The sequence below is a fragment of the Microtus oregoni genome, unplaced genomic scaffold, assembly GCF_018167655.1.
Source record: "Microtus oregoni isolate MIOR12 unplaced genomic scaffold, Mior012 000020F_ref0000438, whole genome shotgun sequence".
Taxonomy (NCBI): domain Eukaryota; kingdom Metazoa; phylum Chordata; class Mammalia; order Rodentia; family Cricetidae; genus Microtus; species Microtus oregoni.
Genome location: NW_024543079.1, coordinates 10,987,106 through 11,013,105, shown reverse-complemented (window position 1 = coordinate 11,013,105; position 26,000 = coordinate 10,987,106). Strand labels below are relative to the sequence as shown.

The 26,000-nt window shown below is 44.7% G+C and overlaps 1 protein-coding gene across 2 annotated transcripts in view; it reads left to right on the top strand.

Annotated features, from left to right (window-relative positions):
• The window catches only part of Dhx35 (DEAH-box helicase 35), a 60,759-nt gene that overhangs the window by 4,304 nt on the left and 30,455 nt on the right, over positions 1-26,000 (top strand). For both annotated transcript variants that reach the window (XM_041670408.1, XM_041670406.1), the window contains exons 2-8: positions 2,840-2,973; positions 7,404-7,496; positions 11,459-11,536; positions 17,318-17,422; positions 19,814-19,875; positions 20,801-20,870; positions 22,654-22,713. In XM_041670408.1, coding sequence (XP_041526342.1) covers positions 2,840-2,973; positions 7,404-7,496; positions 11,459-11,536; positions 17,318-17,422; positions 19,814-19,875; positions 20,801-20,870; positions 22,654-22,713 — 602 coding nt within the window. The remainder of the gene's footprint in view (positions 1-2,839; positions 2,974-7,403; positions 7,497-11,458; positions 11,537-17,317; positions 17,423-19,813; positions 19,876-20,800; positions 20,871-22,653; positions 22,714-26,000) is intronic.

Sequence of the window (26,000 nt, the reverse complement as noted above, 5' to 3'; positions counted from 1 at the left end):
TTGTGCCTTGCAGAAACTTTATTGAGCTGCTTTGAGGATTTTTTTTTTATTTTATGTGATTCATGGTAAGAATTGTGTTGTAGGGCAGGAGAGATGGCTCAGTGGTTCAGAGATCATTCGCTGTTCTTGTGGAGTACCCAAATTGCATGGCTCACAACCACTTATGACTTTAGCTCCAACGCTCTCTTCTGGCTTCCTAGGTTGAAGGGATTCTGAACTGGGTGCTGTTGTCAGCCTTGCTTTACTGATGGGGAAATGAAAGTATTAATGGCTTGTGAAAATTGCAAAAATGCCACTCCCTGCAGCATGGCACACACTCCTGATTTATAAACAGTCATAAACAGAGTGGGCTGTGGGGCATGTATGGACGGAGAGCAGCCTTGGGCTTCTTCGGCTGAATGAAGCCTTTTGTAAGGAGAAGAAAAGGCAGTGCGGATGATAGCAGCTGTTCTTGTAAAAGTTCCTACCAGCTGTAAGGTTAGAGACAGAGGGACCAAGCCCCGGGGGGGGGGGGGGGGAGGCTGTGAGCCAGCTGTGGTACAGTGAACAGTGTTCAGATACTGCAGGCATATTGGCATGGTTTAGATGTTTCGGGAAGAGGGGCATTCTGAACAAAAACAGCAGAAGAGGATACAGTACTCTCTGCTGTAGTTTTCTTCTCCAAGAGTTCAGAAGTCAGGACATAGCAGTAGTAAGTAGAGGACTGGAAATCTGCTTCTCCAACCCAGGCTTTGGTCCAGGCCCTGCTCTGCTTTTTTTCTCTTCAAAAGAAAGGTTAGCTATTTGGCAGAAGGTTAGCAGGCAGCTGTGCCCCACTTACCTGCTGTTTGGCAGCTGTGTTCCTGGAAGAACCTGGAACTGGGCTGGAGATGAAGCTGCTGGAGCCCTGAGGTTGGTTCCAGGAATCTGCAGCCCTGGAGCTCCTGTCAGATACATTGTGTTCTCTCAGGTTTCCTTCAGGAGGGGAGTTCATGGCCTTCATCCCATCTGGAGCCCTACAGAAATGGAGAATGCTGGGTGTGGTAGCACATGCCTGTTAGTCCCAGAACTTGGTGCTCATGCAAGATTGGGAGGTCAAGGCCAGCCTGGGATATGTCAGGAGACCCTGTCTCAAAAAACCAACGTGTTAGCATAAATAAAATGGAGTCGCTACTTTAACCTTACCACAAATCTCCCATCTTTCAGTGGCTTTGCAGGTTCTGAGATCAGAAGACTCGGAAGTCACTGTTTTGGGTGATTATCTTTGAGATGCCCCCAGTAGGGGCTGTGCAACCTTCTGAACTTAGGGAGCTTTTCCTGATTCCCGAGGCAGCACACTCTGTGGCTCAACAGCTCTTATATTTAGATATGTCTTCCTTATGTTGAGCTGAATTTTCTCATTTAATTTATATCTATTTACTTTAAAAGGATTTATTTTTATTTTTGATGTTTGAGTGTGTGCCTACGTGTATTTTGTGCACCGTACATTGTTCTAGTTCTCATGGAGCCGGAAGAGACCGTTAGAGCTCTAGAACCGGACGGTTGATTGTGAGTCACCAGGTCCCCTGTGAGAGGAGCAACTGCTTTTAACCACCGAGCCATCCCTCCAGCCCCTTCCTATTGTTTTATTTAGCTAGTTTTATTTTTATGTGTGTGAGTTTTGACTGTATGTGTATCTGTGCACCTTGTGCATGCCTGGCGTCAGGTCCTGTGGAACTGGAATTACAGACAGTTGTGAGCCACTGTGTGTGTGCTGGGAGTTGAACCTGGGTCCTCTGCAAGAGCAGCAAGTGCTCTTAACCGCTGAGCTGTCTCTCCAGTCTCACTTGTATCCTAACCTACTTCTGCCCTTGGCTCACACAGACAAGTTGGCAATGAAAGCAACAGAAACTGATCATATGGAGCCCATACTTCTTGGTGGGGTCTGCCTTCTCCATTTGTCATGCTTTGAGTTAGGTGCTGTGGCTGTCTGCTTTTTAATCTACCCTGCGGTGTTTCTGGGACGGTCATTTCCATGTAACTACCCTAGGTCACTTGCAGCTGCTCTCACTGTGGTAGGTGGATCGTGTTAGGCCTTCTACCTAAGGGGAAGCGAGTCCCGCCTGGTGCAGTATAAAGAACCCCCCTCAGTGCCCTATGCATCGTACACTTAGCACTGGAAGTCCCTTTCCTTTCACTACATGGCACTTCCCTGTCATTCTTGTACCAAGGTCCATTCTCCTGGGAGGCAGCATGTGAGAGGCATTGAGTCCGTGAGGGTCAGCCTGCACCCGTGCTGCCCAGGGCTGGGTTCTAGTGCTTAGAGCAGTGCCCACCCTGAAGCATTCGCACAGGCTGTCTTGTTCCTGGGTGCCTGGGTAACTGGCGGTCTGTGGGCGGAGCTCTGGGCCATCAGCAGCCTGTGGAGAAACCACCCCCAGCTGGAAGGTTGTCAAGAGGTGCAAGAGGTGAGGGATGGGGAAGCCATGGCAGCCTGAGCCCCTGGTTCCTATTGTCTCTGAGTCTTGCTGTCTGTCAGGACCAGGCTTTGGCCTTGGCCTTGGCAGATTCCCACTGGGTTCCTTTCTCTTCTCTTCAGAATTTGGTGGGACTGCCATATTCTTTGTTCTAGACTCTGCACTGAAACTTTCAGGGACTTTTTTAGTGTTCTGACGGGCACCTCCCTTGCTGCTGTTGCTCCCTCCTCATCCTCCTCTTCTTCCTCTTTAACTTTTTGAAAACACAAAGTTTAATACTTTTTAGTAGTTTGAAATCAAAAACATTGTTTCTTTTGTATATCTGTCTTTTACACACCCATTTTTTTTTTTTTTTTTTTTTTTTTTACTACATCAGAATCTGAAAAAAACCATTTCTGCTGCAGGTACAGAGGGGCCAGGCATCAGCATCTCTGAAGAGAGACAAAGTGTCGCTGAGAACTCTGGGACGACCATCATTTACAATCCCTATGCTGCCCTCTCCATAGAGCAGCAACGGCAGAAACTTCCTGTGTTCAAGGTACGGTATGTCTGTGGCCCATACTGTGAGCTTGTCACTGGAGGAACTGGACTATCACTGAATGGTTCTATAAGTCACAGTGAGCCAGAGGAACCCCCACCCCATTCCAGTGTGTGTGTGTGTTTGTGTATGTGTGTGTACATGTGTGTGTGTGTGTGCATGTGCATACATGTGTGCAAGCATGGGAATGTGTGTGTGTGTTTGCATTTGGGGAGGCACAGGGGGAGAGAACCCTTTATGATTGGGAAGTCCTTAAGATTTTTCTTTTAGATCTTGCATATTAGGAAATAGGAAATTGCTTTCAATTATGAATGACTTTAGATACAGAAAATGACACAGTAACACAGTGAACCTCTGTGAATCCAGAGTCAACCTGTTATTAACATATGGCCAATTTTTGCTTTCTTTTAAAAGACATAGTTAACACAGTTAATTGGTAATTTGGAAGAGATCAGTTAGTGCTGCAGTCCTTAATAAGACAGTGCTGGGATTTTGGTGAGGCTATCAGACACTCAGCTTTACGAGTGCACATTCCATGGTGGGTACTCAGCTTGCAAGAGACCAAAGTGTAAACTTGAGTATATTCAAACCTCCTTGTCTATGGTGACCGAAGTTCTTTAGTACCATGGACACTGTTGATGGGTCTGTTGGCATCTCCACGTGGGAGATCCCTTGCAGTCAGAAAGTAGGCTCAGAGGTGAGCTGAGTGTCGCTGGTGAATACTGGTCTCAGCCTCTAATGAGGATGCTGAGGTTTGAGTTTTGCCTGCTTCATGTGATGTCTCTGGAATGGCTAGAGTAGGCATGGTCAGCAGCGTGCATGCCTGTCTCTGTGCTGGGCAGAGCTGGGTAGAAGATAACATGGCTTCTTTGTTTTTCATTTGCTTTGTTTTTTTCTTTTTTGTGCTGAGTATTTAATCAAAAATGTGACAGGCAGGTGTTCAACCCCTGAATTGTGTCATATCCCCAATGCTTTTAGTTTTTGTTTTGAAACAGGGTCCTGCTAAATAGCCTAGCCTGGTCTTGGACTCACTCTGTAATCCAGGCTGGCTTTGAACTTGGGATTCTCTTGCCTCAGGCTCCTGAGTTGCTGGGATGACAGGTGTGTGCCACCAGCCCTACTAAGACAGTGAGTTCTTAGACTTGGGGGTTCTTTTTACTTAGACACTGCTGGTAATTCCCTTCCATGATGTGTTTTTTCTCCACATGTGGAATCTAGCTAAGTTGCTTTGCTTGGCATTTTAGGTGACCTTAAACATTTAAGTCTCTCTGGTAGAGTCTGAGCTTTTTCCTCAGTTGACATTATCCATTGTATATGATTGGGATATGTGGGTGGGACCCTCAGGACATGAGATAAGCTTACCATTGCTTTCTCACCACTGAAGGGCACCTTATTTATTTATTTATTTATTTATTTATTGTCTTTCAAGACAAGGTGTCTCTATATAACATTCCTGGCTGTCCTGGAACTCACTCTGTAGACCAGGCTGGCCTCAAACTCCTGTCTGGAAGGGAACTGGTTTTGAGCCACAAGGAAGTGGATTCTGGAGTAGACTTCAGGGTCCCACCCTGTTACACCATTTGCTAGGTCACCTTGCTTCACCATTGTCAGCTTCCATTTCCTTATCTGTGCTATGTGTTAATAGCACCTTCTTGTGGGATTGCTGTCAGGCTTGGCCGAGGTCACCTGTGGCATTTATAAGGTGCCTGACACAGTAACTACCCAAGAATAAGGAAGTGGCTGTTTACTGGGTTTTTATGTTGACCTTTCTTGACTGCTCATCATTTTCTAACTGTCATACAAGTGAAATGAAACCTTAATGAAAACAAGTTGAGCCGGCTGAGGGATGGAGAGAAGTGTGCATTGTGATAAAAGGCAGAGCAGAGCCTAAGAGCTGTTGGACTCTGTGAGATGCTAAAGACCCATCTAGGAGGTGAAAAGATGGTGTTGCTCCTTCAGCGTCTCTCCTGTTCAGACTGAATGTAAAGGTAGCTTTATGAAGTGTATGGTGGAGCCAGGCCGAGCGTGGCGAGCTCCTGGCCTTGATCCCAGCACTGCCACAGCCACAGTGGACAGCTGACCGAAGCAGCCTCCGGTCATCTCCCCAGCCCGTTTCCAAGGCAACCTCCCCTTGACTTACCTCTGCAGCTGTCGTTCTCTCTGAGGTATGGGCACTGCTGTGAAAGGTGTCTATGTCTGCCAGCTCCCTTGTCTGGAGCTCACGCCTTTCTTCACTGGCTTCCCAGTTTCACTAAGCCTGGCGACAGTACTTCCCTGTCTCTTCCTGTCTCCATAGTAGCCATCTTCTTGTCGTGTCTGTCCACACTAGGCTAAAGCACACGAAGCTGGAGTCACTGCCCTTGGTTCCTTCCTGCCCAGGGCAGTCCTATGTGCTGTTGTCTGGTTTTCTACAGAGCAGCCTCCTCCTGCGCCTCCTAGACCAGCCTCTAGCTTTGCATCTAAGGGCACTCTCACTGAAGAGCTGTTTGTCTTTGAACTCAATGCTAAGCCACACCTGGACCAATGGGCCTCTTTCCCAAGTGTTGGGATTACAGGTGTGTGCCATCACACCTGGATGCATGGGGTCTTCATAGGTCTTCTCCAGTAGAGCATATATTCATTCATTCATCCATCCATTCATCCATCCATTCATTCTTTCTTCCCTCCCTCCCTCCTTTCCTCTCTTTCTCCATCCCTCTCTCCTTCCCTCCTTTTCTTACTTCCTGTCTCTTTTCTCTCTCTTTCTCTATTTTATTTATTTATTTATTTATTTATTTATTTATTTTTGAGACATTGTTTCTCAGCCTTGGCTGTTCTGGAACTTGTTCTGTAGACCAGGCTGACTTCGAACTTAGAAATCTACCAGGCTCTGCCTCCCTAGTGTTGTGATCAAAGGTGTGTGCCATCACATGAAGCTTTTTCTTTCTTCTTTTCTTTAATTATTATATTTTCTTGATTTATTTGTGTGTGGGCTTGTGTATAAATGCAGGTTCCTGGGTTTTACCTGCCTCCACTGTTTAGAAATTTAACAAATTCTTCCAGAAGATGTTCCCATTAGGGCCTGAGGACTCATATCTACACCTAGGAATAAAAATTCAGAAGCCCCTAATCACCATGACCTTGTTTGCTAGATGGAACCTGTCAGCACCCCACCTTGTATGCCCCCCAAACACCTCAGCCATGTGGCAGTAGATGAGCTGAACCCTGATCAGAGGGACCCCCAGGCCGGTTTCCTTCCAGATGAGGCACAGTGGAGCCTCCGTAATCAATCACAAGTTCAGAAATGTCTTCTCAAGTTAAGCACACAGGACACTAGGATTTTCTGGGGCTTTTTAGTGGGTAAGCCTGCTCCCACTGAGTGGTCATAGGAGGTCAGTTACCTGTGGATGTTTTATCGTGTACTTTGGTTTTGCTGTTTTTCTATGCTAATAAATAAAATATAATTTTTAATTAGGTAATGCATAAGTGATGTATAAAATCCAGAGTTCTTCACATCCCTTTCCTCACCTTTTTACCCTCTCTGGATGCAGCACTGTTACCTCCTTTCTTTAAAATATAAGTAGTTGGGTACCGGGAGATGCTCAGTGGGAAGAAGCTCTTGCCGTGGAAGCATGAGGACTTGAGTTCGGATCCTAGCATCCGCAGAACAAGTTGTGCATGGCCAAGGCTGTGCTGGTAACTCAAGTGCCATGGGGTGTATGGTAGCCTTGTTCTAAGATCAGTGAGAGACCCTGTCTCAAGGGGATGAGGTACAGAGTGATAGAGCAGGACACCCATGTCCTTGTGCACATGTGAACTGTTGTGCACACCCCCACATACATGTGCATACACTGTGCACAGACATGTACACATTCACACTAGTCTGTTTCATAACTGATTTAACCACACACCTGTCATGATGAACATTTAGGTAGTTACAAGTTTTGGCTGTAGTAGACAGTTCTGGAGCAAATGTGGTTTATATACTTTTTTTTTGTTGTTGTGTTTTTGAGCCAGGGTCTCATATAGCCTAGCTTGGCCTTGAATTTGTGATGTAGCTGAAAATGATCTTGAATCCTGATCCTCCTGTCTCTACGTTGTAAGTTCTGAGATCACAGGCGTGTACCATCATGCTTGGTTTTACTCCCTTGTGTGTGTGTGTGTGTGTGTGTGTGTGTGTGTGTGTGTGTTCATGTATATACCTGCAGTATTACTTCGTACAGGTGACAGTCTTTAATTGGAGAGTCAAGAGTGTTAGCATGCACTACAAGTGTTATGTCCACACCTTGCCTCATGCTGACTCCAGTGGCCTCTGAGAGCTGGAGCCACATTTTGATAGTTCTTAAAATTCAACCTCCTCGGAAACAGTTTATTCACAGAGTTGAAGTTTGTTTGCTTGGGTCTTCTGAGACAAAGTGTGGTTGCCTACCATGTCCTTTTGCTCTCTCCAGCTTAGGAACCACATTTTGTACTTGGTAGAAAATTATCAGACCGTGGTGATTGTTGGAGAAACGGGATGTGGGAAGAGCACCCAGATTCCGCAGGTGAGTACGCATTGCTATCCTTCCGTGAAGATTTTAGCTGGGAGTACTCTGTAACTTGGGGATGCTCTTTCCTGTCATTCCATCACACTCATGGTCTCCTCGCAAGAAACACTCTTCTCAGATATTTTGCTAAACTAAACTTAGGATTTTTAATTTATAATAAAGTTAATAATTGTTTCCAATTTATTATACTCCCCAAATCATAAGATGGCCATTTTCTGAAAGGAACAGTAGGAACTCATTCTGAGATGTGCAGTATGTAGTTCTGTCCGTGGTGAATCCTAGTTGAATACTGCTGTAGCAGTAAGTAACGTTGGTCGTTATCACATATTGCTGTGGAAGGAGCTTGTCTTATTGGAAAAATGTCTGCTGTGGCACTCGGGTGGAGAAGTGCCTTGACTTGCCAGGTGAAGAATGACAGTTAAGTGGCCAGGATCAAGAGCCTGCAGGCATTTCTTCCCTGTGTACTGAAGTATAAAATGCACACAGGGAAGTGTGTATATCCTGATCGCACAGTGTGCAGCATTTGTACAAGGGGTGCCATTTGTTACTAGCGCTCAGTTGAAGACACAGCAGAACTCCAGAAGCCTTCTGTGGCCACTTTAGTCTCTGCTTGCTGCTCACACACAGGCAAGGAAAACTCCATTCCAGCTTCTACACCAATCATTAGTAATTACATTATTATAATGTGTTTATCATACTATATTTTATAGACCACGTAAGTGAACACTATAAGTATGTATATATTTTTGCTTTTTTGAGACAGGATCTCTGTAGCCTTGCTATCCAGGAGCTTGCTGTAGACCATGCTGGCCTTGAGCTCACAGAGATCCTTGTCTCTATTTGAAATCTAAACCTAAACTGCATAGCTTATTGAGATGACTAGCTTCATGAACAGGTTATTTTCATGGAAACCATGTGTCATTCACAGCACGGCTGCTGAGAGACACCTTGTGTGTCTGTGCTTTCAGATTGTAGAGTTTCAGATGATGTTCAAGGCTTTGCTTTGCTGGCCTCGAACTCCAGCTCGTGGGTTTTTATCGTTTCCTCAGATGAGGTTTTGACCTTATTCCATCATCTGAGTGCTGTTGATGCTGCTGTCTTCCTTGCAGAGTTAGGCATGTGGGGATGTACATAGGTATTCATGGAACTTTAGCTGTGTCCTTGTAATTCTGCCTGTATTTGTTGGTTGGGGTGGTTGACAGTATTTTGTGCTGTGTGACTACTGTAAGACACTACAGTTTTGTTAGTGAAAACCATTTTGTACAGCACTTTGTTCTTCACTGTCGTTTTTAAACTTGATTTTTAACTAGCTTTAGATTAGGAGTGAAGTCATCAAACTAACGTAGTGCCTGCCTTCTGCTTCCCATGCTGTTGCAGCACAGTCAGACAGCAGGCTTTAGCAGTGGGCAGTAGGCGCTAAACCTAAGGTTGTGTTTAAATCCTCATCAGTTCTGTCACAGGTGTCTTTTTTTAGTTCCAGGGTCCTACACTGCATTCAGTTGCTGTTTCTGTCTAGTCTCCTCAGCTAGTGGGAGGGCCTCCTTCCCTCCTCTCCTGTGTCCATCACACTTTCCTGGAGTAGTCCTCATTTGTGTATTATAGTGGGAGGGCCTCCTTCCCTCATCTCCTGTGTCCATCACACTTTCCTAGAGTAGTCCTCATTTGTGTATTATAGTGGGAGGGCCCCCTTCCCTCCTCTCCTGTGTCCATCACACTTTCCTAGAGTAGTCCTCATTTGTGTATTATAGTGGGAGGGCCCCCTTCTCTCCTCTCCTGTGTCCGTCACACTTTCCTGGAGTAGTCCTCATTTGTGTATTACATGGCTCTCAGTCTTGGTCTCTTTTTCCTGTTAGAAGAAGCCTGTGCATTTTTACAAGAATACATCAGAAATGGTGGTGTGCATCGTATCCGAGCGTTGTGATCTGTCTTGTCACTGCCCATTCCGACTTTGGGCTATTGGTTAAGGTGCCAGATGTCACCTCTAACACTATTTTCTGTGCCTTCTCAATTGATAAATATCTTGGGAAGAGGAATGTCAGGGTGCAAAGCTCCTTCTCTTTAAACTTTGACCTGATTTTAAGCTCCCCTATAGGCCCTGTCTGCAGCTATGACATGTCCCTCTTTCTCTGTACCTCTCCTAGAGGGAATCTACTTTGAGAAGTACAGTTCATCTCTCTCCTATTTATATATTTGGTTATTTACATGTAGTTGTATGGTTCATGTATAGCTGTGTTTTCACAGTATGAAATCCAGTACCATGTTTATTTTACTGCTTAAAAGGTTCCACATCTGGCTGTGAGAAGCTCTTTCTTTTGCGTCCACCTTCTGTCTAAAAGTTTTCATCCCTTTTGACCAGTATCAAACCTGCTAGATTCACAAGATGTGGCTCATCTTCTATGGTCTGTGTATGAACTTTGTTTCCTTTCATTAGAGAAGTCAGGATCCCACTGCAAGGGTGCTTGCTGCTGCTGAGGTGTCGTCACTGCCTTTGGATTATTAATCCCCTCCCCCCAAAGCTCTGGTCTCCCTGCATTTATCACTCTTGAATCAAGATCAATCACTATGGGCTTGTTTATGTGTTTGTTGGATTCTAGTATACACATAGCATAGTTAAGGAATCGCTATCTCCTATCCCCGTCCGGATTAATCATTTCTGAGGATGTTTCTGTCCAGCTCTTTAGCATTAGTGAGGATACCACTCTCTAGTGTCACTCAGCCTGCTCAGTGAGGGTACCACTCTCTGCCATCACTCAGCTTAGTCACTGAGGGTACCAATCTCCGTTGTCACTTAGCTTGGTCAATGAGAGTACCACTCTCTGTCATCACTCAGTTTAGACATTGAAGGTACAAATCTCCATTGTCACTCGACCTGCTCAGCGAGGGTACCACTCTCTAGTGTCACTCAGCCTGCTTAGCGAGGGTACCACTCTCCACCTGTGTTTCTGGGTTTGTGCTATCACTTTTGCATAGGGTCATCTGTTAGTGTTTGTCTTTCTTTCTGTTTTCCTCCAGGTCTTGACTGGTTTTGGCTGTTGGGTTTTTGAAGAGCACATGGAACACAGTGGGTTCTGTGTCAGAGATGACCCATCCAGAGCTCTTATGCCCGCTCATCCCTGTCTCCCCCCTGTGAACTGCTCCTTTCCCCTGGATCTTTGCTGCCTAACCCCTACAGACAGCAATTCTCTTTAATTTCTATATTACCTTTTAAACTTTTTGTTTTTCATTTCTTTTTTGAGATAGGCTTTTTTTTGTGTCATCCTGGCTGTCCTAGAACTTGCTCTGTAGACCAGGCTGGCCTTGAACTCACAGATTTGCCTGCCTTTGCTTCCTGAGTGCTGGGATTAAAGGTGTGTACCACCACACCCAGCTATTACCTTTATTTTTTTTAGATCAGTGAATTTATGAAATTCCAATTTTAATCTTTTCAGTTATATAAGTAATGTATCCATTGTTTTATAAAAAGAAAATTAAGTTTGATAACCAGTTGTACATGTTGAGTTTTAATTGATTAAAATCAGATATAGACACAGAAAACATATTTAATCAAGTTGTATCTAATATATTCTAGTGGTATATATTTATGTATAGTTGTGAACAGTTGTTTTTATTTAGCTTGTCTAAGATGTGCTGTATGGTTGGTACTTCAATGTTTAGCTGTCTCTGTGTACTTTAGAATTCTCTGTTCTGTAGATTAAGTGCTGTTCTCATGACTAATCGTTTCTTTTGCCTGATGCAACCAGAACACAGACACTGTAGGACCAGGGAGTCCTCATGCTGAATCTGTCTCTTGGTTCTTCCATCAGCTTCGATGTGAAAGGGACTTGCTAACATTAACAAGCCTGAAGTCTGTCATCTGTCATGTGGCAGGGTGGCGTTTTTTGGTGACTTAGCACAGAGCAGGGTCACCTGGAGGAAGGGTTGTCTGGAAGATACTAATCCATCTGTGCTTCTCCTTGCAGTACCTGGCAGAAGCTGGCTGGACAGCCGAAGGACGAGTAGTTGGAGTGACCCAGCCGCGAAGAGTGGCCGCCGTGACAGTGAGTTTCTCTCTGTGCCTGCCCCTTCTGTTCCCCATCACTTCCTTTCTTCCTGAAAAATACAAATGAGTGGAAGTTACTCTTTAAGAATTTAGCTTAAAGAGAGCTTTGATTGGAAATTTTGCAGAATTGATACCTGTATGTTATGAACCAATTAGTAATAAGGAGTTTAGATATAAAAATAAATATATTTGTTGAAAGCCCAACTCAGCAGGAGAAGCACTGTGAAAGCTGGCGAGTGTCGCTCCATGGTTCTCTCCAGGATAAGGAGGGGAGGAGTGGTTGGGTAAGTGGCTGCAGGCTGGATAGGAACACTTTTATAAGTGTGGGCTTTATGTGTATTAAATATAACAAAAGAGGAAACTGAAATAGTAAAATGGGGCAGCTTCGAATTATAGATAAATATTTTCTCACCGCAAAATAATTTGCTAAAGCTTGAAAACAAAAAAATTACAAAAAAAAAAAAACTTGCTTAATGTTTTCACAGTAATTTTTCCCTTTTCTCTTATTTACTTCTTGAGGCAGGGTCTAATGAAGTTGATGCTAACCTAGAACTTTAGGCAATCCTTCTGCCTAAATATCCTGCCTACTAGGAGTGGTGGTGCACACCTTTAATCCCAGCACTCAAGAGGCAGAGGCAGGTGGATCACTATGATTTTAGGGTCTATGGCAATATAGTCCACTCTGGTCGGTCGGTCAGTCTATCTGTCTGTCTGTCTATCTATCTGTCTATACACATAGTGATACCTTGTGTCAAAAAACAAAAAACTGACCATCAACAAAACAAATGTGAGATGCTGTACCTGTGCCTGGCCTATTTTTCAGATGTGTTTTATGAGGGAGGAGAAGATGGACTCTCCCTCTTCCTTCATTGATGCAGCACTGTGATTTTTATTTTAAGATTTACATTTTAAAAACTACTTTATTATCTTTTTGTGTATGGATGTTTCACATTCATATTCATGTACCATATTCATGCAGTGCTCATGGAGACCGGAAGAGGGCATCAGATCCTCTGGGAATAGACTTATAGATGTTGTGAGCCACCATGGGAGTGCTGGGAATTGAACCCAGGCCCTCTGGTTGAACAACGAGTGCTCTTAACCATCAAGACATCTTTCCAGTCCCACATTTAGCAATTTTCTAAAAAACTTGTTTGAGAATATTTGATGTGGTCTTAATATACTTTTCTTTACCATCCTCCCCTCACCCCGCCTTGTTTCTGTGCTGGAGACAGAGCCCAGGACCTGTTAGGCAAGTGCTCTGCCACTGAGCTACATGCCCAGTATGAAATTCTTGATTTACACTTTTGTTTCCTCAGACTTTGTTCCTCTGTTTTTTGGTGCCGAGGTCCAGTAGGTGCCCCTCATCTTCCTGTCTACTTGGTCTCCTTGAATGGTTCCTTTTCAGAATAGTGTGGGTTGCTTTCCTCCAGGTGTGGATAAAGGCTTACTCTCCTTGCTCAGCTCTCTGTATTCTATTATGGTATACTATTGTGTTTCTAATAGTTTTGTCTCTTTTCTAAGCACACAGTGTGAATATATCTGTCTCTTTGGTCTGTTTTGAGTGTTAATCAATGTCCCCAGAGCCATGTGCTCTTCTCTAGGACTTCCTGTAACCCTGCACAGAGCTGGTAGTTTTGTGCTTCAGTGCTGTTGGTTGAACACAGAGCTTGGTGCTGCAGGCTAGTGCTGTATTGCACCCAGCTCCCACCCCCAGCCTGTTGCTGTTTTTAGTGATGTTTATCCCATTTGATTCCTTTTCATCTGTACCTGTATCTTGAGTCTTTTCAGTACAACAGTGAATATTTAGAATGAGAGATTATGCAATATGTTACAAATAAAAACAGGTAATGCCATAAACATGAAAAACATCCAGAGAAATAGCATGTTTTTATCAGTTAAATCTGCCTGACAGACACATTTGTATAAACTTTCCTCCCTGAGTTTTGGCTGCCTTCCACTGATGGCCTGTGCACACAGCAGTGATTTTCTGTTATTTCCTGTGGAGAAAGAACAGCATCTGAGTCTTTCTTCTCTGTGGCATATTCACTGTGTGCACTTCTAGTGTGTGTATGTGTGAGTGAATGTGTGTGCGCATATGTGTGTGTATATGTTTAGTGCGTGTGTTTGTTTTTTGAGAAAGGATTTCTCTATGTAACCCTAACTGTCCTAGAACTCACTCTGTATACCAGGCTGGCCTCAAATTTTGTTGTTATCTTTTGAGACAGGGTCTTTATGTAACTCAGGCTGGCCTCAGTGCTCTTGGTCTTCTTGTTTCTACTTTCGGAGTACCAGGATTACACGGTGGGGAGAAAATGAGAATGGAGAGAGAGGATAAGAGAGGATTTAAGAGAGAGAATGTGTTGTCTGGAATTTGCAGTGAGTTAACTTTTTATGTCACTGAGAGATGACTCAGCTAAAAATTAGAGCAGCTTGCCCTGTGTGGTTTGAAATCCCAGCTCTTAATCAGTTTGCATTTTAGCTGCACGTTTGTAGCTATAGATAACATCCTGAGCAACTGCAAGCTTTCTCTTGACAGAACAAAGAACACTTAAATTAACCGTGAGTGGTGATGGGCCGCCATGTTTAGGATGGCACTTCTCAGAGATGTGCTGTGTGCACAGACTGAGCCCAAGAACAAACTGCAGAAGTTGTGCTGGATCTCTGTGAGAGGCACTTGGTAAGCAGGGCCACTGGTCTCACGAGTCCAAATTTAGCCTCCAGATCAGACCTTCTTCCACCTAAGAGGGGAGCTGTGGAACATGTGTGTTCATGGAACATGTTGGAATGTCCTGCTGTATCTTAGCTACTGTGCTTCATGAGAACGCAGGTCTAACTTGCCATGTAGCAGTTTTTCAGTGATTGCGGTCTGTTGAATCTGATGGAGTTATGGAGAACACAATGTAAACTGTAGAGGCGAAAATCTATTAAAAAGCCAGTAGAGGTTTGGCAACATGGCTCAGCAGCTTGGCGCTTGCTGCCAAGCCTGAGGATCTGGGTTTGGTTGCCACATGGTGGAAGGTGAGAACTGTCCCCCACAAGTTGTCCTCTGACCGCCCTAGGCACACTGTGGCACAGGCACCTGCACATCCACACATACCCACCACAAGTAGTAGATAAATCAGAAACACATAAATGAAGCCAACAGACTACAATCCTGCACGATTATAAATGGTAAATCTTATATACATAGCTTATATATCTGTGTATTTATTTGAAGGTGAGGACTTGTGCCCATAGCCTAGCCTGGCTGGAACTGGCAAACCTCCTGCTTCAGCCTCCTGGGAGTTGGTATTATAGATGTATGTCATTATACTTAATTAAAACATTAAGAAAAAAATTTATTATTTTTTATTGTGTATATTTATGTATGCATGTGTGGCTGCTGGTGCCCAAGGAGGTCAAAGGCTTTTGTCCCCTTGGAGCTAGAATTAGAGGCAGCTGTGAGTCACTGAACATTGGTGCTTGGAACTGAACTTGGGTCCTCTGCAAGAATAGTACATGCTCTTAACCACCGAGCCATCTCTCCAGCCCAAACACACATGCACACATGCATGCACGCACACTTTTAAAGTGCATGTTTATGCAAATAGTGAAATAGTAAGAACAGAAATGTTGAATTTTACTTTTATACCCACAAAATGACTATTTTCTGAAGAGGCTGGCTTATTTGTGCTCATTCTTCCTAGCCTGTTTTCCCTGCAGGTTCCCAGCATCTCTGCACAGCTTGTCTGTGCCTTTTTCTGAGACGTGGATGATTAGCTCAGAACAACCATGATAACTAAGCCTCCTGGGAAAGGCACCCTCCAGAGGCAGAGCCAAGCAGGGTGCACCTCTGGTTTCATAAGATGTTTCGAAAGACTGCATGGTGTGGACCGCCTGCTTGATGATTGATTCGGTGTGGGTCTTGTCAGATCTGTAATTTCAAGTCACTGGGTGAGGCTGCTTCTGATCTCCATCTGCTTGTCGATTTCTTGTGCACATTGATGGCGGGGATGGCTGAGTGCAGGGAGTCTCTGTGGTCCGGAGTCTGGGCTGCCTCAGGACCCTTCCTGGAGCCACTACATTCCAAACTCAGACTAGCGATTATGGGGTTTGTGGCTGCCTGGCCCGGAAGGAGGGTGACACATAGCTGCTTTCTCTGGTTGGGTGTGCGAGGTCATGGAACCTCATGGCTTAGCTTTGCTCTTTTCAGTCATGTGTTTAGAGAGCAAATGTGAAACTCTCTTTGAAAAAACAACTAGTAACTGTGATTGTCTTTTTATGCCGGTTCGTTTTTTTGAGATGGTGGGAGAGACTTCCAAAGTTGTCCCTGCTGGGCTTGCGCTTGAGTCTTATCTCCGAGTAGCTGGGTTTACAGGCATGAGCCACTGCCTGGCTTTCATTTCAGATATTTCCTATTAGTAAACTTTGAATGGTCTTTTTGAGACAGTTAGGGATCTGGCTAGATGGATTTTTTTGTAGTTTCCTTACATTCACGTGTGTGTGTGTGTTCACTTGTGCACAGACCGTGTGTGTGCATATTGAGGGTGTACAGGCTAGAAAACAGACTCAGGTGTCATTCCTCAGGTGCCACCTTGTCTTTGGAGACAGGGTCCTTTCTTGGCCTGCAGCTCAGTGGGAGGCTAACTTGCTGGCTGCTGAGCCTTAGGAGTCCACCCGCCTCCCCTGCTGGGGTTAGAATACTCCACTGCAGGCTCTGTGTGTGGGTGTTGGGGTAAACTCAGGTCCCGTCCCTATGCTTGCAATGAAAGCCCCAGGCTGTCTCCTCAGCACCCCCTCCCTGCTTTTGAGATAGAGTCGTGCTGTGTATGCCAGGCTGACTGAAATTTTTATTCTCCTGCCTCTGCTTCCCAAGGGCTGAGGTTATCGGCATATGCAGTAGTCCTTCCTATACTGCCCTTTAGTTTGTGGTATATCCAGGGTAGTCCTCGTACTGCAGGCTTTGTTTTCTCATTTTATGTAATGGTCATGTGGATCTTTCATTACTCCTTTCAGACACTAGCCTGTCTTTTTTAAAAGCATGTTTTTATCTTCATTGACTTTCAGGAGTACTGGTAGCTGGAGTAAGGTTGAAAATTGTGTTAGGCATCTGACCTTTGGAACACGCTTGCCTTTGAAGAGGAGATGAACTTGGCCCACTCCTGTGTTCAGTCATCCTGCTCCCCTGCTCCCCCTCATTCCCCAAGACCCCGGGCCTTATGCAAGTGTGCCACTGCCAAATAGCTCTTTAGCTTGAATCTGTGGTTTAGATCTTTCGGGTTTTACATGTAATTTCTTTGGTTTTCTTTTTTTCTTTTCCTTTTTTCCTCTGGTGCTGGTCATTTAACCCTAGGGCCTTCCACACTGATAGGTGTACCACACCCACAGCTCAGTTTCCTCAATACTGATCTGTAAAATCATTGTGTGATTTTCCTTTTATTTAGTATGCTCTCTGCTTTGTCTTTCTTTTGAAACAGGGTCTCACTGTGTACCTCTGGCTGGCCTAGGACTGCTGTGTAGATCAGGCTGGGTTCAAATTCACAGACATCCTCTGCCTCCACTTCCCAGTGCTGGGTTTAAAGGCTTGTGCCACCATGCCCAGCCCTTGTATTCTGTTTGAAGTTGTCTCAAGGCCATGACAGACTGAGAGCTCTATCAGCTGATCATCAGTGTTCACTCCTCTCCAGTGACCTGTCCCTTTCTCCACATTGTGATACGACCTTTATGTTCCCTGTAGCGTGTGCCCCGTGCAGTAATCACTGTGTCTCTATTTTCAGCATGATCTTTCTTCTCAAAGGTTGCAGGGAGAGTAGCTGACGAAAGGGGCGCAGTGCTGGGCCACGAGGTGGGCTACTGCATCCGCTTTGATGACTGCACCGACCCACTGGCAACCAGAATCAAGGTGAAGTGCTTACAGGGACTTCTGGTGTGAACAGGGGAGAGGATTCCCTGGGGAGTTAAAGCTTGTGCAGGCCAGGGCAGCAAGGTCTCTACGGGATATTCGTCTTCTGTGAAGACCAGAGCAGTTTGAAAGAGCCCTTGAATCTTAGCCCAGAAAAGAACACAGGAGTAAGATTTATCCCTGTTCTATAGCTGACAGTGCTGAGGCCTGGGAGGTCAGTGCTCATCTGTACGTGTTCGCTGGTGACAGTGTAAGGATGCAGCGTTCCCTTTTCTACACATGCTAGGCTTTTTCTTCTGACTCATGCTGAGAAACAAAACTGTACAAACATGGGGTGAATTGTGTAAACTGGTACAGCTTGGAATTCACAGTGGTTGGCTAGTTAGAACTGTCTAATGGACTGTCTCAGTGGTAGCTGACATAATAATAAAGTAATTAGCATAGTGGTAATTGGTGATAGTTCATCACTGTGTTAGAACCAATGCTCAATAGTCCTGTAGAGCCGTGAGCAAGGTGCTGGATGAAATGAAGCTGGGTCTTTAGACCCAGGTGCCTTGCATCCTGGAACGCAGGGATTACAACTGTTCAGATGAGCCAAGTGAACACTGTAGCCAGTTGTAAGAAAATGGATCTTGATTAGTTAGGATTTCTACTGCTGTGATAAAACACCATGGCCAGAAGCAACTTGGAGAGGAATGGGTTTATTTCAGTTTTACAACTTAGAGTCCACCATCCAGGGAAATCATGGCAGGAGCTCAAGGCAGGAACTAAAGCAGAGGCTATGGAGGAGTGCTGATTACTTGTAATTGGAATTTTCTTTGGCCCACCAACCAGCTCCCAGATAATGATGTGGAGACTCATTATTAATTATGAATGCTTGGCTTTAGCTTAGGCTTGTCCCACTAGCTCTTCTAACTTAATTTAACCTTTTTCTATTCCTCTACTTTTTGCTTTGGGGCTTTTTACCTTTCTTTCACTCTGTATGCCCTACTTTTCCTGATTCCTCTATGTCTGTCTGTCTGGCCCTGGTGTCTCCCTGGCATCTCTTTTTCTTTCTTTCTTCAAGTCTAAATTCCTCCTCCTACTTACTCACCCAGCCCGGAAGTCCCACCTATGCTACTTCCCTTGCCATTGTTCGGCTTTTTATTAGATCAATCAGGTACCTTAGGCAGGCAAGGTAAAATAGCAGCACATCTTTACATAATTAAGCAAATGCAACATATTTTCATATAGTTAAACAAATGCAGCGCATCTTTGCATAGTTACACAAATATTCTGCAGCACTTACTGCCTTGCTCCTCCTGGCCTGCTCGGCCTGCTTTCTTACACACCAGGACTACTATCCAGGGGTGGCACTGCCCAGACTGAGCTGGGCCCTCCCCATCAATCTTCAGTCAAAAAAATGCCCACAGACTTGCCCACTGGCCAATGTGGTAAAGGAATTTTCTCAGTTGAGGTTCTTCCTACATGACTCTAACATAAAGCTAGCCAATACAGACTTTGTTTTCCAAATTTTTGATACCCATGTTGTCAGGTAAAGGGAATTTGTGTTGTTTTTATGACTTTAATTATGTGTGAACCAGTTAACATTGGGTGAATGTTGTAGTCAGGTGACTCTTTTTTTGGGTCCATGAGCAGCTTTGCTAAGACTTACTGGTAGAACTTTCCACTTGTTTCTGTATGTGTGTGGAGGGGGAGGGGCAGTGACAGCTGGAACCAGGGCCAACCAAACTGTATTAGAAACACATCCCACTTTTAAAGTCAGAGTGAAACGAGCCTGTAGGAGAGCTTAGCCTTGCTCATCATCAATCTTGTTTGGGGTGAGGTAATGGCACCCACTTGTTACTGCTCATTTCTGAAGAATTTTATTAGTGTTTACTAATCCTACTTAGTTTTCACTGTAACTTGGTGAAATTGTTATATTACCTCATTTGACACGGGAGGAATAAGACTCCAATGCTAAACACTTGGCCTGGGTATTTACAGCAGGTAAAACAGAGCCGGGCTCTGAACTCAGGCCCGTGACTGCAGAGCCCATGCTCTAAACGCGGCTCTGTCAGTGGAGGCCGCGGTTGAGAACATGCTGAGGAGTTATCCCACTCAGTGCATTCACATAGTAAATAATGGCAAGTGGGAGACTCACTTGATGGTACACAGATTGCTGTTGATGCTAATTAGCATTAGGAACTAGGCCAGGTGAGCAGAGATGGTGGCAAAAGGTCTGCAGCCCAGTGTGGGAATTTTTTTAAAACTTTGCTGAATGAATAAAGCTACTGAGGTGTTGTCTTTACTGTGCTGTGTGGATTGTTCTTGCATGCGAACAGAGATTATACTTGAACTTGAATCATCACTGTAAATAAATTTCTCTTTCTTTGTATTTTTACTTTTTAGTTCCTTACAGATGGGATGCTGGTCAGGGAAATGATGGTTGATCCATTGTTAACAAAATATAGGTAAATGCAATTTTCTGTGATACCTTCCTAATGTTTCCAAAGCTCACTTGTACACTGGGAAGCAGTCAGCTTAGCAGCTGAGATTCAGGTCTGGTCAGCTGCCCTCATCTGTCCTCTTTCCTGATGGTGGCTCTTCCTGCCCTTGCTAGTTTTTCAGATTTGATAGTGGTGCCTCTTACAGGCAGCAACAGTGAGCACACAATGCAGACAAACAGAAACATGAGCAAAAGCAGGCCCACGGACGTCTGCCACCAGTCTGCCTGTTGGCTTGGTTTTGTTTATCTTCCCTGCGACACACTCTGGGAATTGGGGTAACTACAGAACCGTAGCCCAGCAGAGAAGTGACTAGCCAGTTGCTGGGGCTGGAACCAGGGCCTGCATATGATAGGCAAGCGTTACACTTCTCTCTCTGGACCGTGTTCTGTTGAATTCGTACACAAAGTGCAGCTGAGGGCTTAGCTCTTTCTCCCTCTTTGTGTATCTTTGGGCATCTCTGGGAGCACCAGGGTTGCCCTGAAGCTTTGGTGGGTGAGAGATTATCCTGCTCCCCTCCCTGGCACACGTGTTTCACAGCTGCCGTCCCTCTTTGGCTGCTCTCATGGTTCAGCATCTTCGAGGTAGCTGGGCTTTGTTATTGCATGTGCTCCATGGGGTTAGAGGTCATACATACCAGTTAGAACCAGCTATTAAGTTCTGATGGAATACAGGGTGGGTGACGCTCTTTGCAAATAATGTATCGTCATTATTTTCACTAAGAATGTTGAAATCATGTTTCTAGTCTAGGAATGATTTCACTGGCTGAGTATGACTTGGGTTTTCTCTTGATTTGATAGCATTACATGAGTGCTGAGTACCCAGAGGTCTCTTTTGGGATTTTGTGGGCTGTTGTTTCAATGCTTACTGAGAGTGTCCCTCTAATTCTTAGTGTCATCATGCTGGACGAAGCCCACGAGAGGACCTTGTATACAGACATTGCCATTGGCTTGCTGAAGAAGGTAGACTCTACTGCCCGTATTTTGCTTTCTGTGTTTTCTTTTTATGTTGTTGCCTGGTTAGGAAAGTAATGACAACAATTTGGAAAATCCAACAAATACAAAGGGAAAATTATCCCATCATCCTACCCATTTGGAGAAAAACACGAGCCGAATGTTGATGTGCTTTTCTTCTCTGTCTGTGCCTGCCCGCCTCTGTATATGTTTTGACACAGTGGGATTGGACAGTGTGTGTAATTTGTATCTTGCATGTTTAGTATTATATCAAAACTTCTTCATCGTGAAGTAGTTTTTGAAGATATTATTGTTATTATTATTATTTTAAAGATTTTGTATTTGTGTCCTGAGTATGTGTGTGCCTGTATGTATGTCTGTGTACACATGTGTGCAGGTGTCTCCAGAGGTCAGAAGAGGGCACCAGATCCCCAAGAACTGGAGTAACAGGTGATAGTCTGATGTGCGTTCTGGGAACAGAACCTCTGCAAGAGCAGCCAGTGCTGTTAGCCACTAAGCCACTTCCACGCCCCGAAGACAGTGTTTTTGACGGCTGCACAAGGCTGTTGGGGTCTGCCACATTCTTCCTGACACGTGTATGCTTAAGTATATGGTCTTCGGGCAGTGAGCTCCCTGAAATGAAATTTGAATTATTTGAAAGAGGATTACAATAGCAGTTTAATCTTTCCATCATGCTAGTGTATTTCAAAGGCTCTTTATAGCCACTTGTGGCTGGTGGCTACTGCCTGGACAAGGGCAGACTAGGAACTGCTTCATAGGGAAGTCTGCTGGAAAGACCTGCTGGACATCGTGATTGGTCATGAGGCTTAAATAAGACAGCACAGTCTTAAGATGACACCATACATTTACGTTTGTGCAAATAAGAAAAGGATGCCTCTCCATGGCTGTCCACAGTGAGGTGAGGGGAAGGTGGGTTATGGTTAGACGCTCACCACCTCCTCAGCCTTGTATCTTTATGTAGCCTGCACCGCATGACTCCATATGTGCCCTGAAGTGTCTGGCACACAACTAGGAATAGATACACCACTTTTGTTGTCGTTATTTTATTATTTTATCTTTTGGCTGATGACCAGACTTTCTGATGTGTATGAGGAATTTTCTCACTAGCTCATCCCCTCCTAGGGACAGTGTAATACAGGGCAATTCTATACAGGCTTTGCCAGTATTGAGGAGCCTCACGTGGCTGCTCCTGAGTGTGGCAGATGTGCTTTATGCCCAGTGACCGCATTTCTTTGAATAACTATTAATGCCCATATTGATATCTTGGTGTCAAGATTTGTTATTTCTTGATTTTAATGCACTTTTTCATACTTCTGAGTTTGAATATATGCCTTTACACTACCCCAAAACTCACATGTGAGGAAAAGCATTTATTTTTAATAATTTCAAATTTGGTCCTTAAATTTAGGGTTAGAGTTAGAGAGTGAGTAGGGTTAAGGTCAAAGTTTTAAATTCCCTTTGTATTTTGTATAAGAATTTTACTGGGTCATAATCAGAAAATTTTGTACATTTTCAAAATCAGGAAGAGTGGTCTACCTCACAGTGATTTGTGACATCAGCAGCCAGTTGTTTGTAGCATTCTCGCCTACTGAAAAGCCTCTGCTTTTTTTTGTGATAGGGTCTTGCTGTCTAGCCCAGGCTGGTCTTAAACTGTGACCTTCCTGCCCTGGCCTCCTGCTTGGTGGAATTTACAGGCCCGAGTCACCATGTCTGGTTAGGAATTGTACCTTATTCCACTGTCACCATTATTTCCTGATGCCTTCTTTTTCAGATTCAGAAAAAGCGAGGGGATCTTCGCTTGATTGTGGCCTCAGCCACTCTGGACGCAGAGGTAAGGGCATCTCTCTCCTCCCCCTTCTGTGTAAACACTGGAGCTGTCAGACATCGTTGGGAGCAAGCCTCCAGGCAAGGCATGCCTCTGGCAGAGTGACCTGCCTCTTTTGGACCCATCTGGTGCCCTGGATGTCCCACAGTGTTCCTTTTCAACCGCGAATAGAAATTAGCCTATTATTAAGCAAGGGAGTTGATGATCACCCTCTTGCCTTATCTCTGTCTCTGCTGTCTTTCTCCTGACACGGGCAGTTTTCTTTTTGGTTACTTTTAAGTGTGAGGCTTTATTTCTTGAGTTTATATATGAAAATTGCACACTTATTTTAATGTTCTTGATGCAGTTGAAGCTTTTCCTGAAATGTAGTAGTTTTCACATTAAGTGGTTTTTTCTTTTTTTACTTAATTTTTAATTTTGTTTGTGTGTGTGGTGGGGGGCACATAGGCCATGGTGGAGGCAGAATAACTTGTTGGAATCAACTCTGTGCTACCGTGTGGGCCCCAGGGATCAAGGTTATCAGGCTCAGCAGTAGGCATCTTTACCAACCGAGCCATCTCTTTGGTCCTGTGTTTTTATATGGCTGATTTCCTCTCTTGATGACTAATATTTTATTTTAAAACAGTTCAGTTCATCTTGTTTTTTTGTCCACTTGCTGTTTATATGTGCTATATGCTAAGGCTCCTGCTAGCTACAGGTGATCCATACATCCCCCGAGTCCAGGGAAGGCAGCACACGAATAGGTGTTCAGTGTGTTAAGGTGACTTAGAAGGCTGCTCTTCAGGCCAGCCAGCTGGGAGCGTCAAGAACTTTTCACTAAGGAGGCGGCATTTTAGCAGGGTTTGAGTCCAGGAGACCCTCATCTCCTCAGAGAGGCCTCCCCTGAGGCCTCCCCCCTGCTGCTTCTGTCCTCTTGTACTGCTTTGTGTGTGTTTCAGTTGCACTGACTTTAGGTGCTTGTTCAGGAATTGCTTGAATCCTTGAGGCTTGGGGTTCTGTCTTACTCATGATTTTACCCTCTTGCCTTACACTGTAGTAGGTAGGACAGTGATTTCCTGTATTTGGGACTCAGGAAGATGATTCTTATGTTGTGTAGAGACACAGGGAGTAGTTACAGAAATGCTGGTCAGGAGACCAGCTCTGTCTTCCAGGTTAGATGTGAGGGTCTGGCCCCTGACTTGTTCCTCTGTGTCCCTGAGTGGAAGAATGCAGACCGACTGGGTGAGAGGAGCCTGCCGGTGTATCCAGGCCAGTTTGTTTACAAGCTGTTGGAGCTCTTGGCTTCAGGCTGCCCATGATCACCTCTGGGTTTGAACTGTTTATGGTCCTCTTGCATTAGCTGTCATCTCTGTCACCATGATGTCTGCTGGATGTTCTCCACGGGTATTTTAATTTCATTTCTGATGCTATGATAACACACCTTGACAACAAGCAGCCTAGGAATGAAAGTGTTTGCTCTCAGAGAGAAATAAATGCATGCATGCTTACTTCAGCTCACCTCTCACTCTTTTAACCATTTATTAGAAAATGCATATGGGTGTTTGCCTGCATGTATGTCTGTGCACAGTGTGTTTTCAGTACCCATGGAAACCAAGAGATGGCATCGGATTTCCTGGGACTGGAGTTACATTTGGTTGTGAGCTGCCATATTGGTGCTGGGAATTGAAGCCTGGTTCTCTTAATACATGTAAATGAGTTCTCTTAATCGGTGAGCCATTTCTCTGGCCCCAGCTTTTTCCCACTTGTAGTACAGTTAGCATGGTGTCTGTGATGGACTTGAGTTCTCTCACATCAGTTAATACAAGCAGGGCATCCCTGCCCTCCTGACAGACATGTCCGCAGGCTGGCCTGATCTAGACTGTCACTCATCGCGCGGATCTTTCTTCCCAGGTGACTGTAGAGTGTGTCAAGGTAACCATTTTAGGAGGAGTCTGACTTGCCTCTGGTTCTCTCCCTTGTGGGCCAGTTGCACAGATCATCTCTGTTGTCTTTTCCTTCCTTCTTTCTCTCTTAAAAATTATAAACTGAAAAACTGACCTAAACAGGTTTAGTTGTAGTGAAAAGTATAATCACCCTGCCTGGGACTCCTTGATAACTGGCAGCTGTGAACTGCTCATTGCTACTTTGCATTGTTTTTCTTTTCTTTCTGATATTATAATATACTTACACCATTCCCCCTCCCCTTTCTTTCTCTTAACCCTCCCATTTACCTTCCTTGCTCTCTTCCAAATTCATGACATTTTTTTCATTGTTACATGCATCTTTGTATATTCACATGTATTCTTTAGTATAATCTGTTTAGTCTGTATTAATTTTTAAAATTTTTATGTGGTGTTTGAGGGAGTCAGATCCATTGGAGTGGAACTTGAGTTACTGATAGTTGTGAGCTGCCATGTGGTTGCTGGGAACTGAACCAAGGTCATCTGGAAGAGCAACCAGTGCTCTTAACCACTAAACCATCTCTCCAGCACCAATATGTGTATTTTTTTTTTCAATATGTGTATTCTTAAGTGAGAGGAAGAGGATGTTATTGGGCTAAGGAGGCCTGGGGTGAGGACCACTTCTTGGAGTGAGCAGCATAGGGTGTGGCTTACCTAGCATTTTCATCTGGAGGCCCAAGGATGGCCAAGTTGCTATGTTTATAGGTGACAGACTTAATGTCAAGCTGTCTAGGTGTATAATACTGCCTACAGGTCACCTGCCCAGGTTTCACTTGGTGGGCGGTTCAGCCTGTAGATGAGACACTGATGTCTGCAACATGGAAGTGGCAGAGAGGCTGGAGGCTGATCAGGTAGTTGCCTTGATTGGTTTAGCTGCCCTGTTTGTAGAAGCTTGATTAGGGGAACAGTTACATCCATATGGGGTGTGGTTGCAAAGTCTTCCTTTTCCCTTTATCACATTCTTCTACTTGAGCCCGTCCACACGACAGTACCTAGGCTGGCGGACAGTTCCCCTGTTTTGTTGTTATTGTTTCGTCAGAGGTCTGATAACTTGTAGAGAGATTAATTTCTCTCTTCCATCAGTTCTGGCGAGGGATTCTGAGTCCTCTGAAGTCAGATTCCCACATTGGACCAGTTTGCAGAGACCAATCTTGTTAGGTTGGGTGGGGATTGGGGAGGGCATGGATGTGGATGCTGGGAGCTATCTAGTGTGAGCCAGGTGAGAGCAGCTCCCAGGACAGCAAGCTAAAGTGAGCTGGCAGGTGGCCCAGCAAAGGCCTCCATCATCTCCATTTATTCTCACAGACTGACCCCCTTTCCTCTCCATCATGTTATTGTGACCCCACCTCTTGA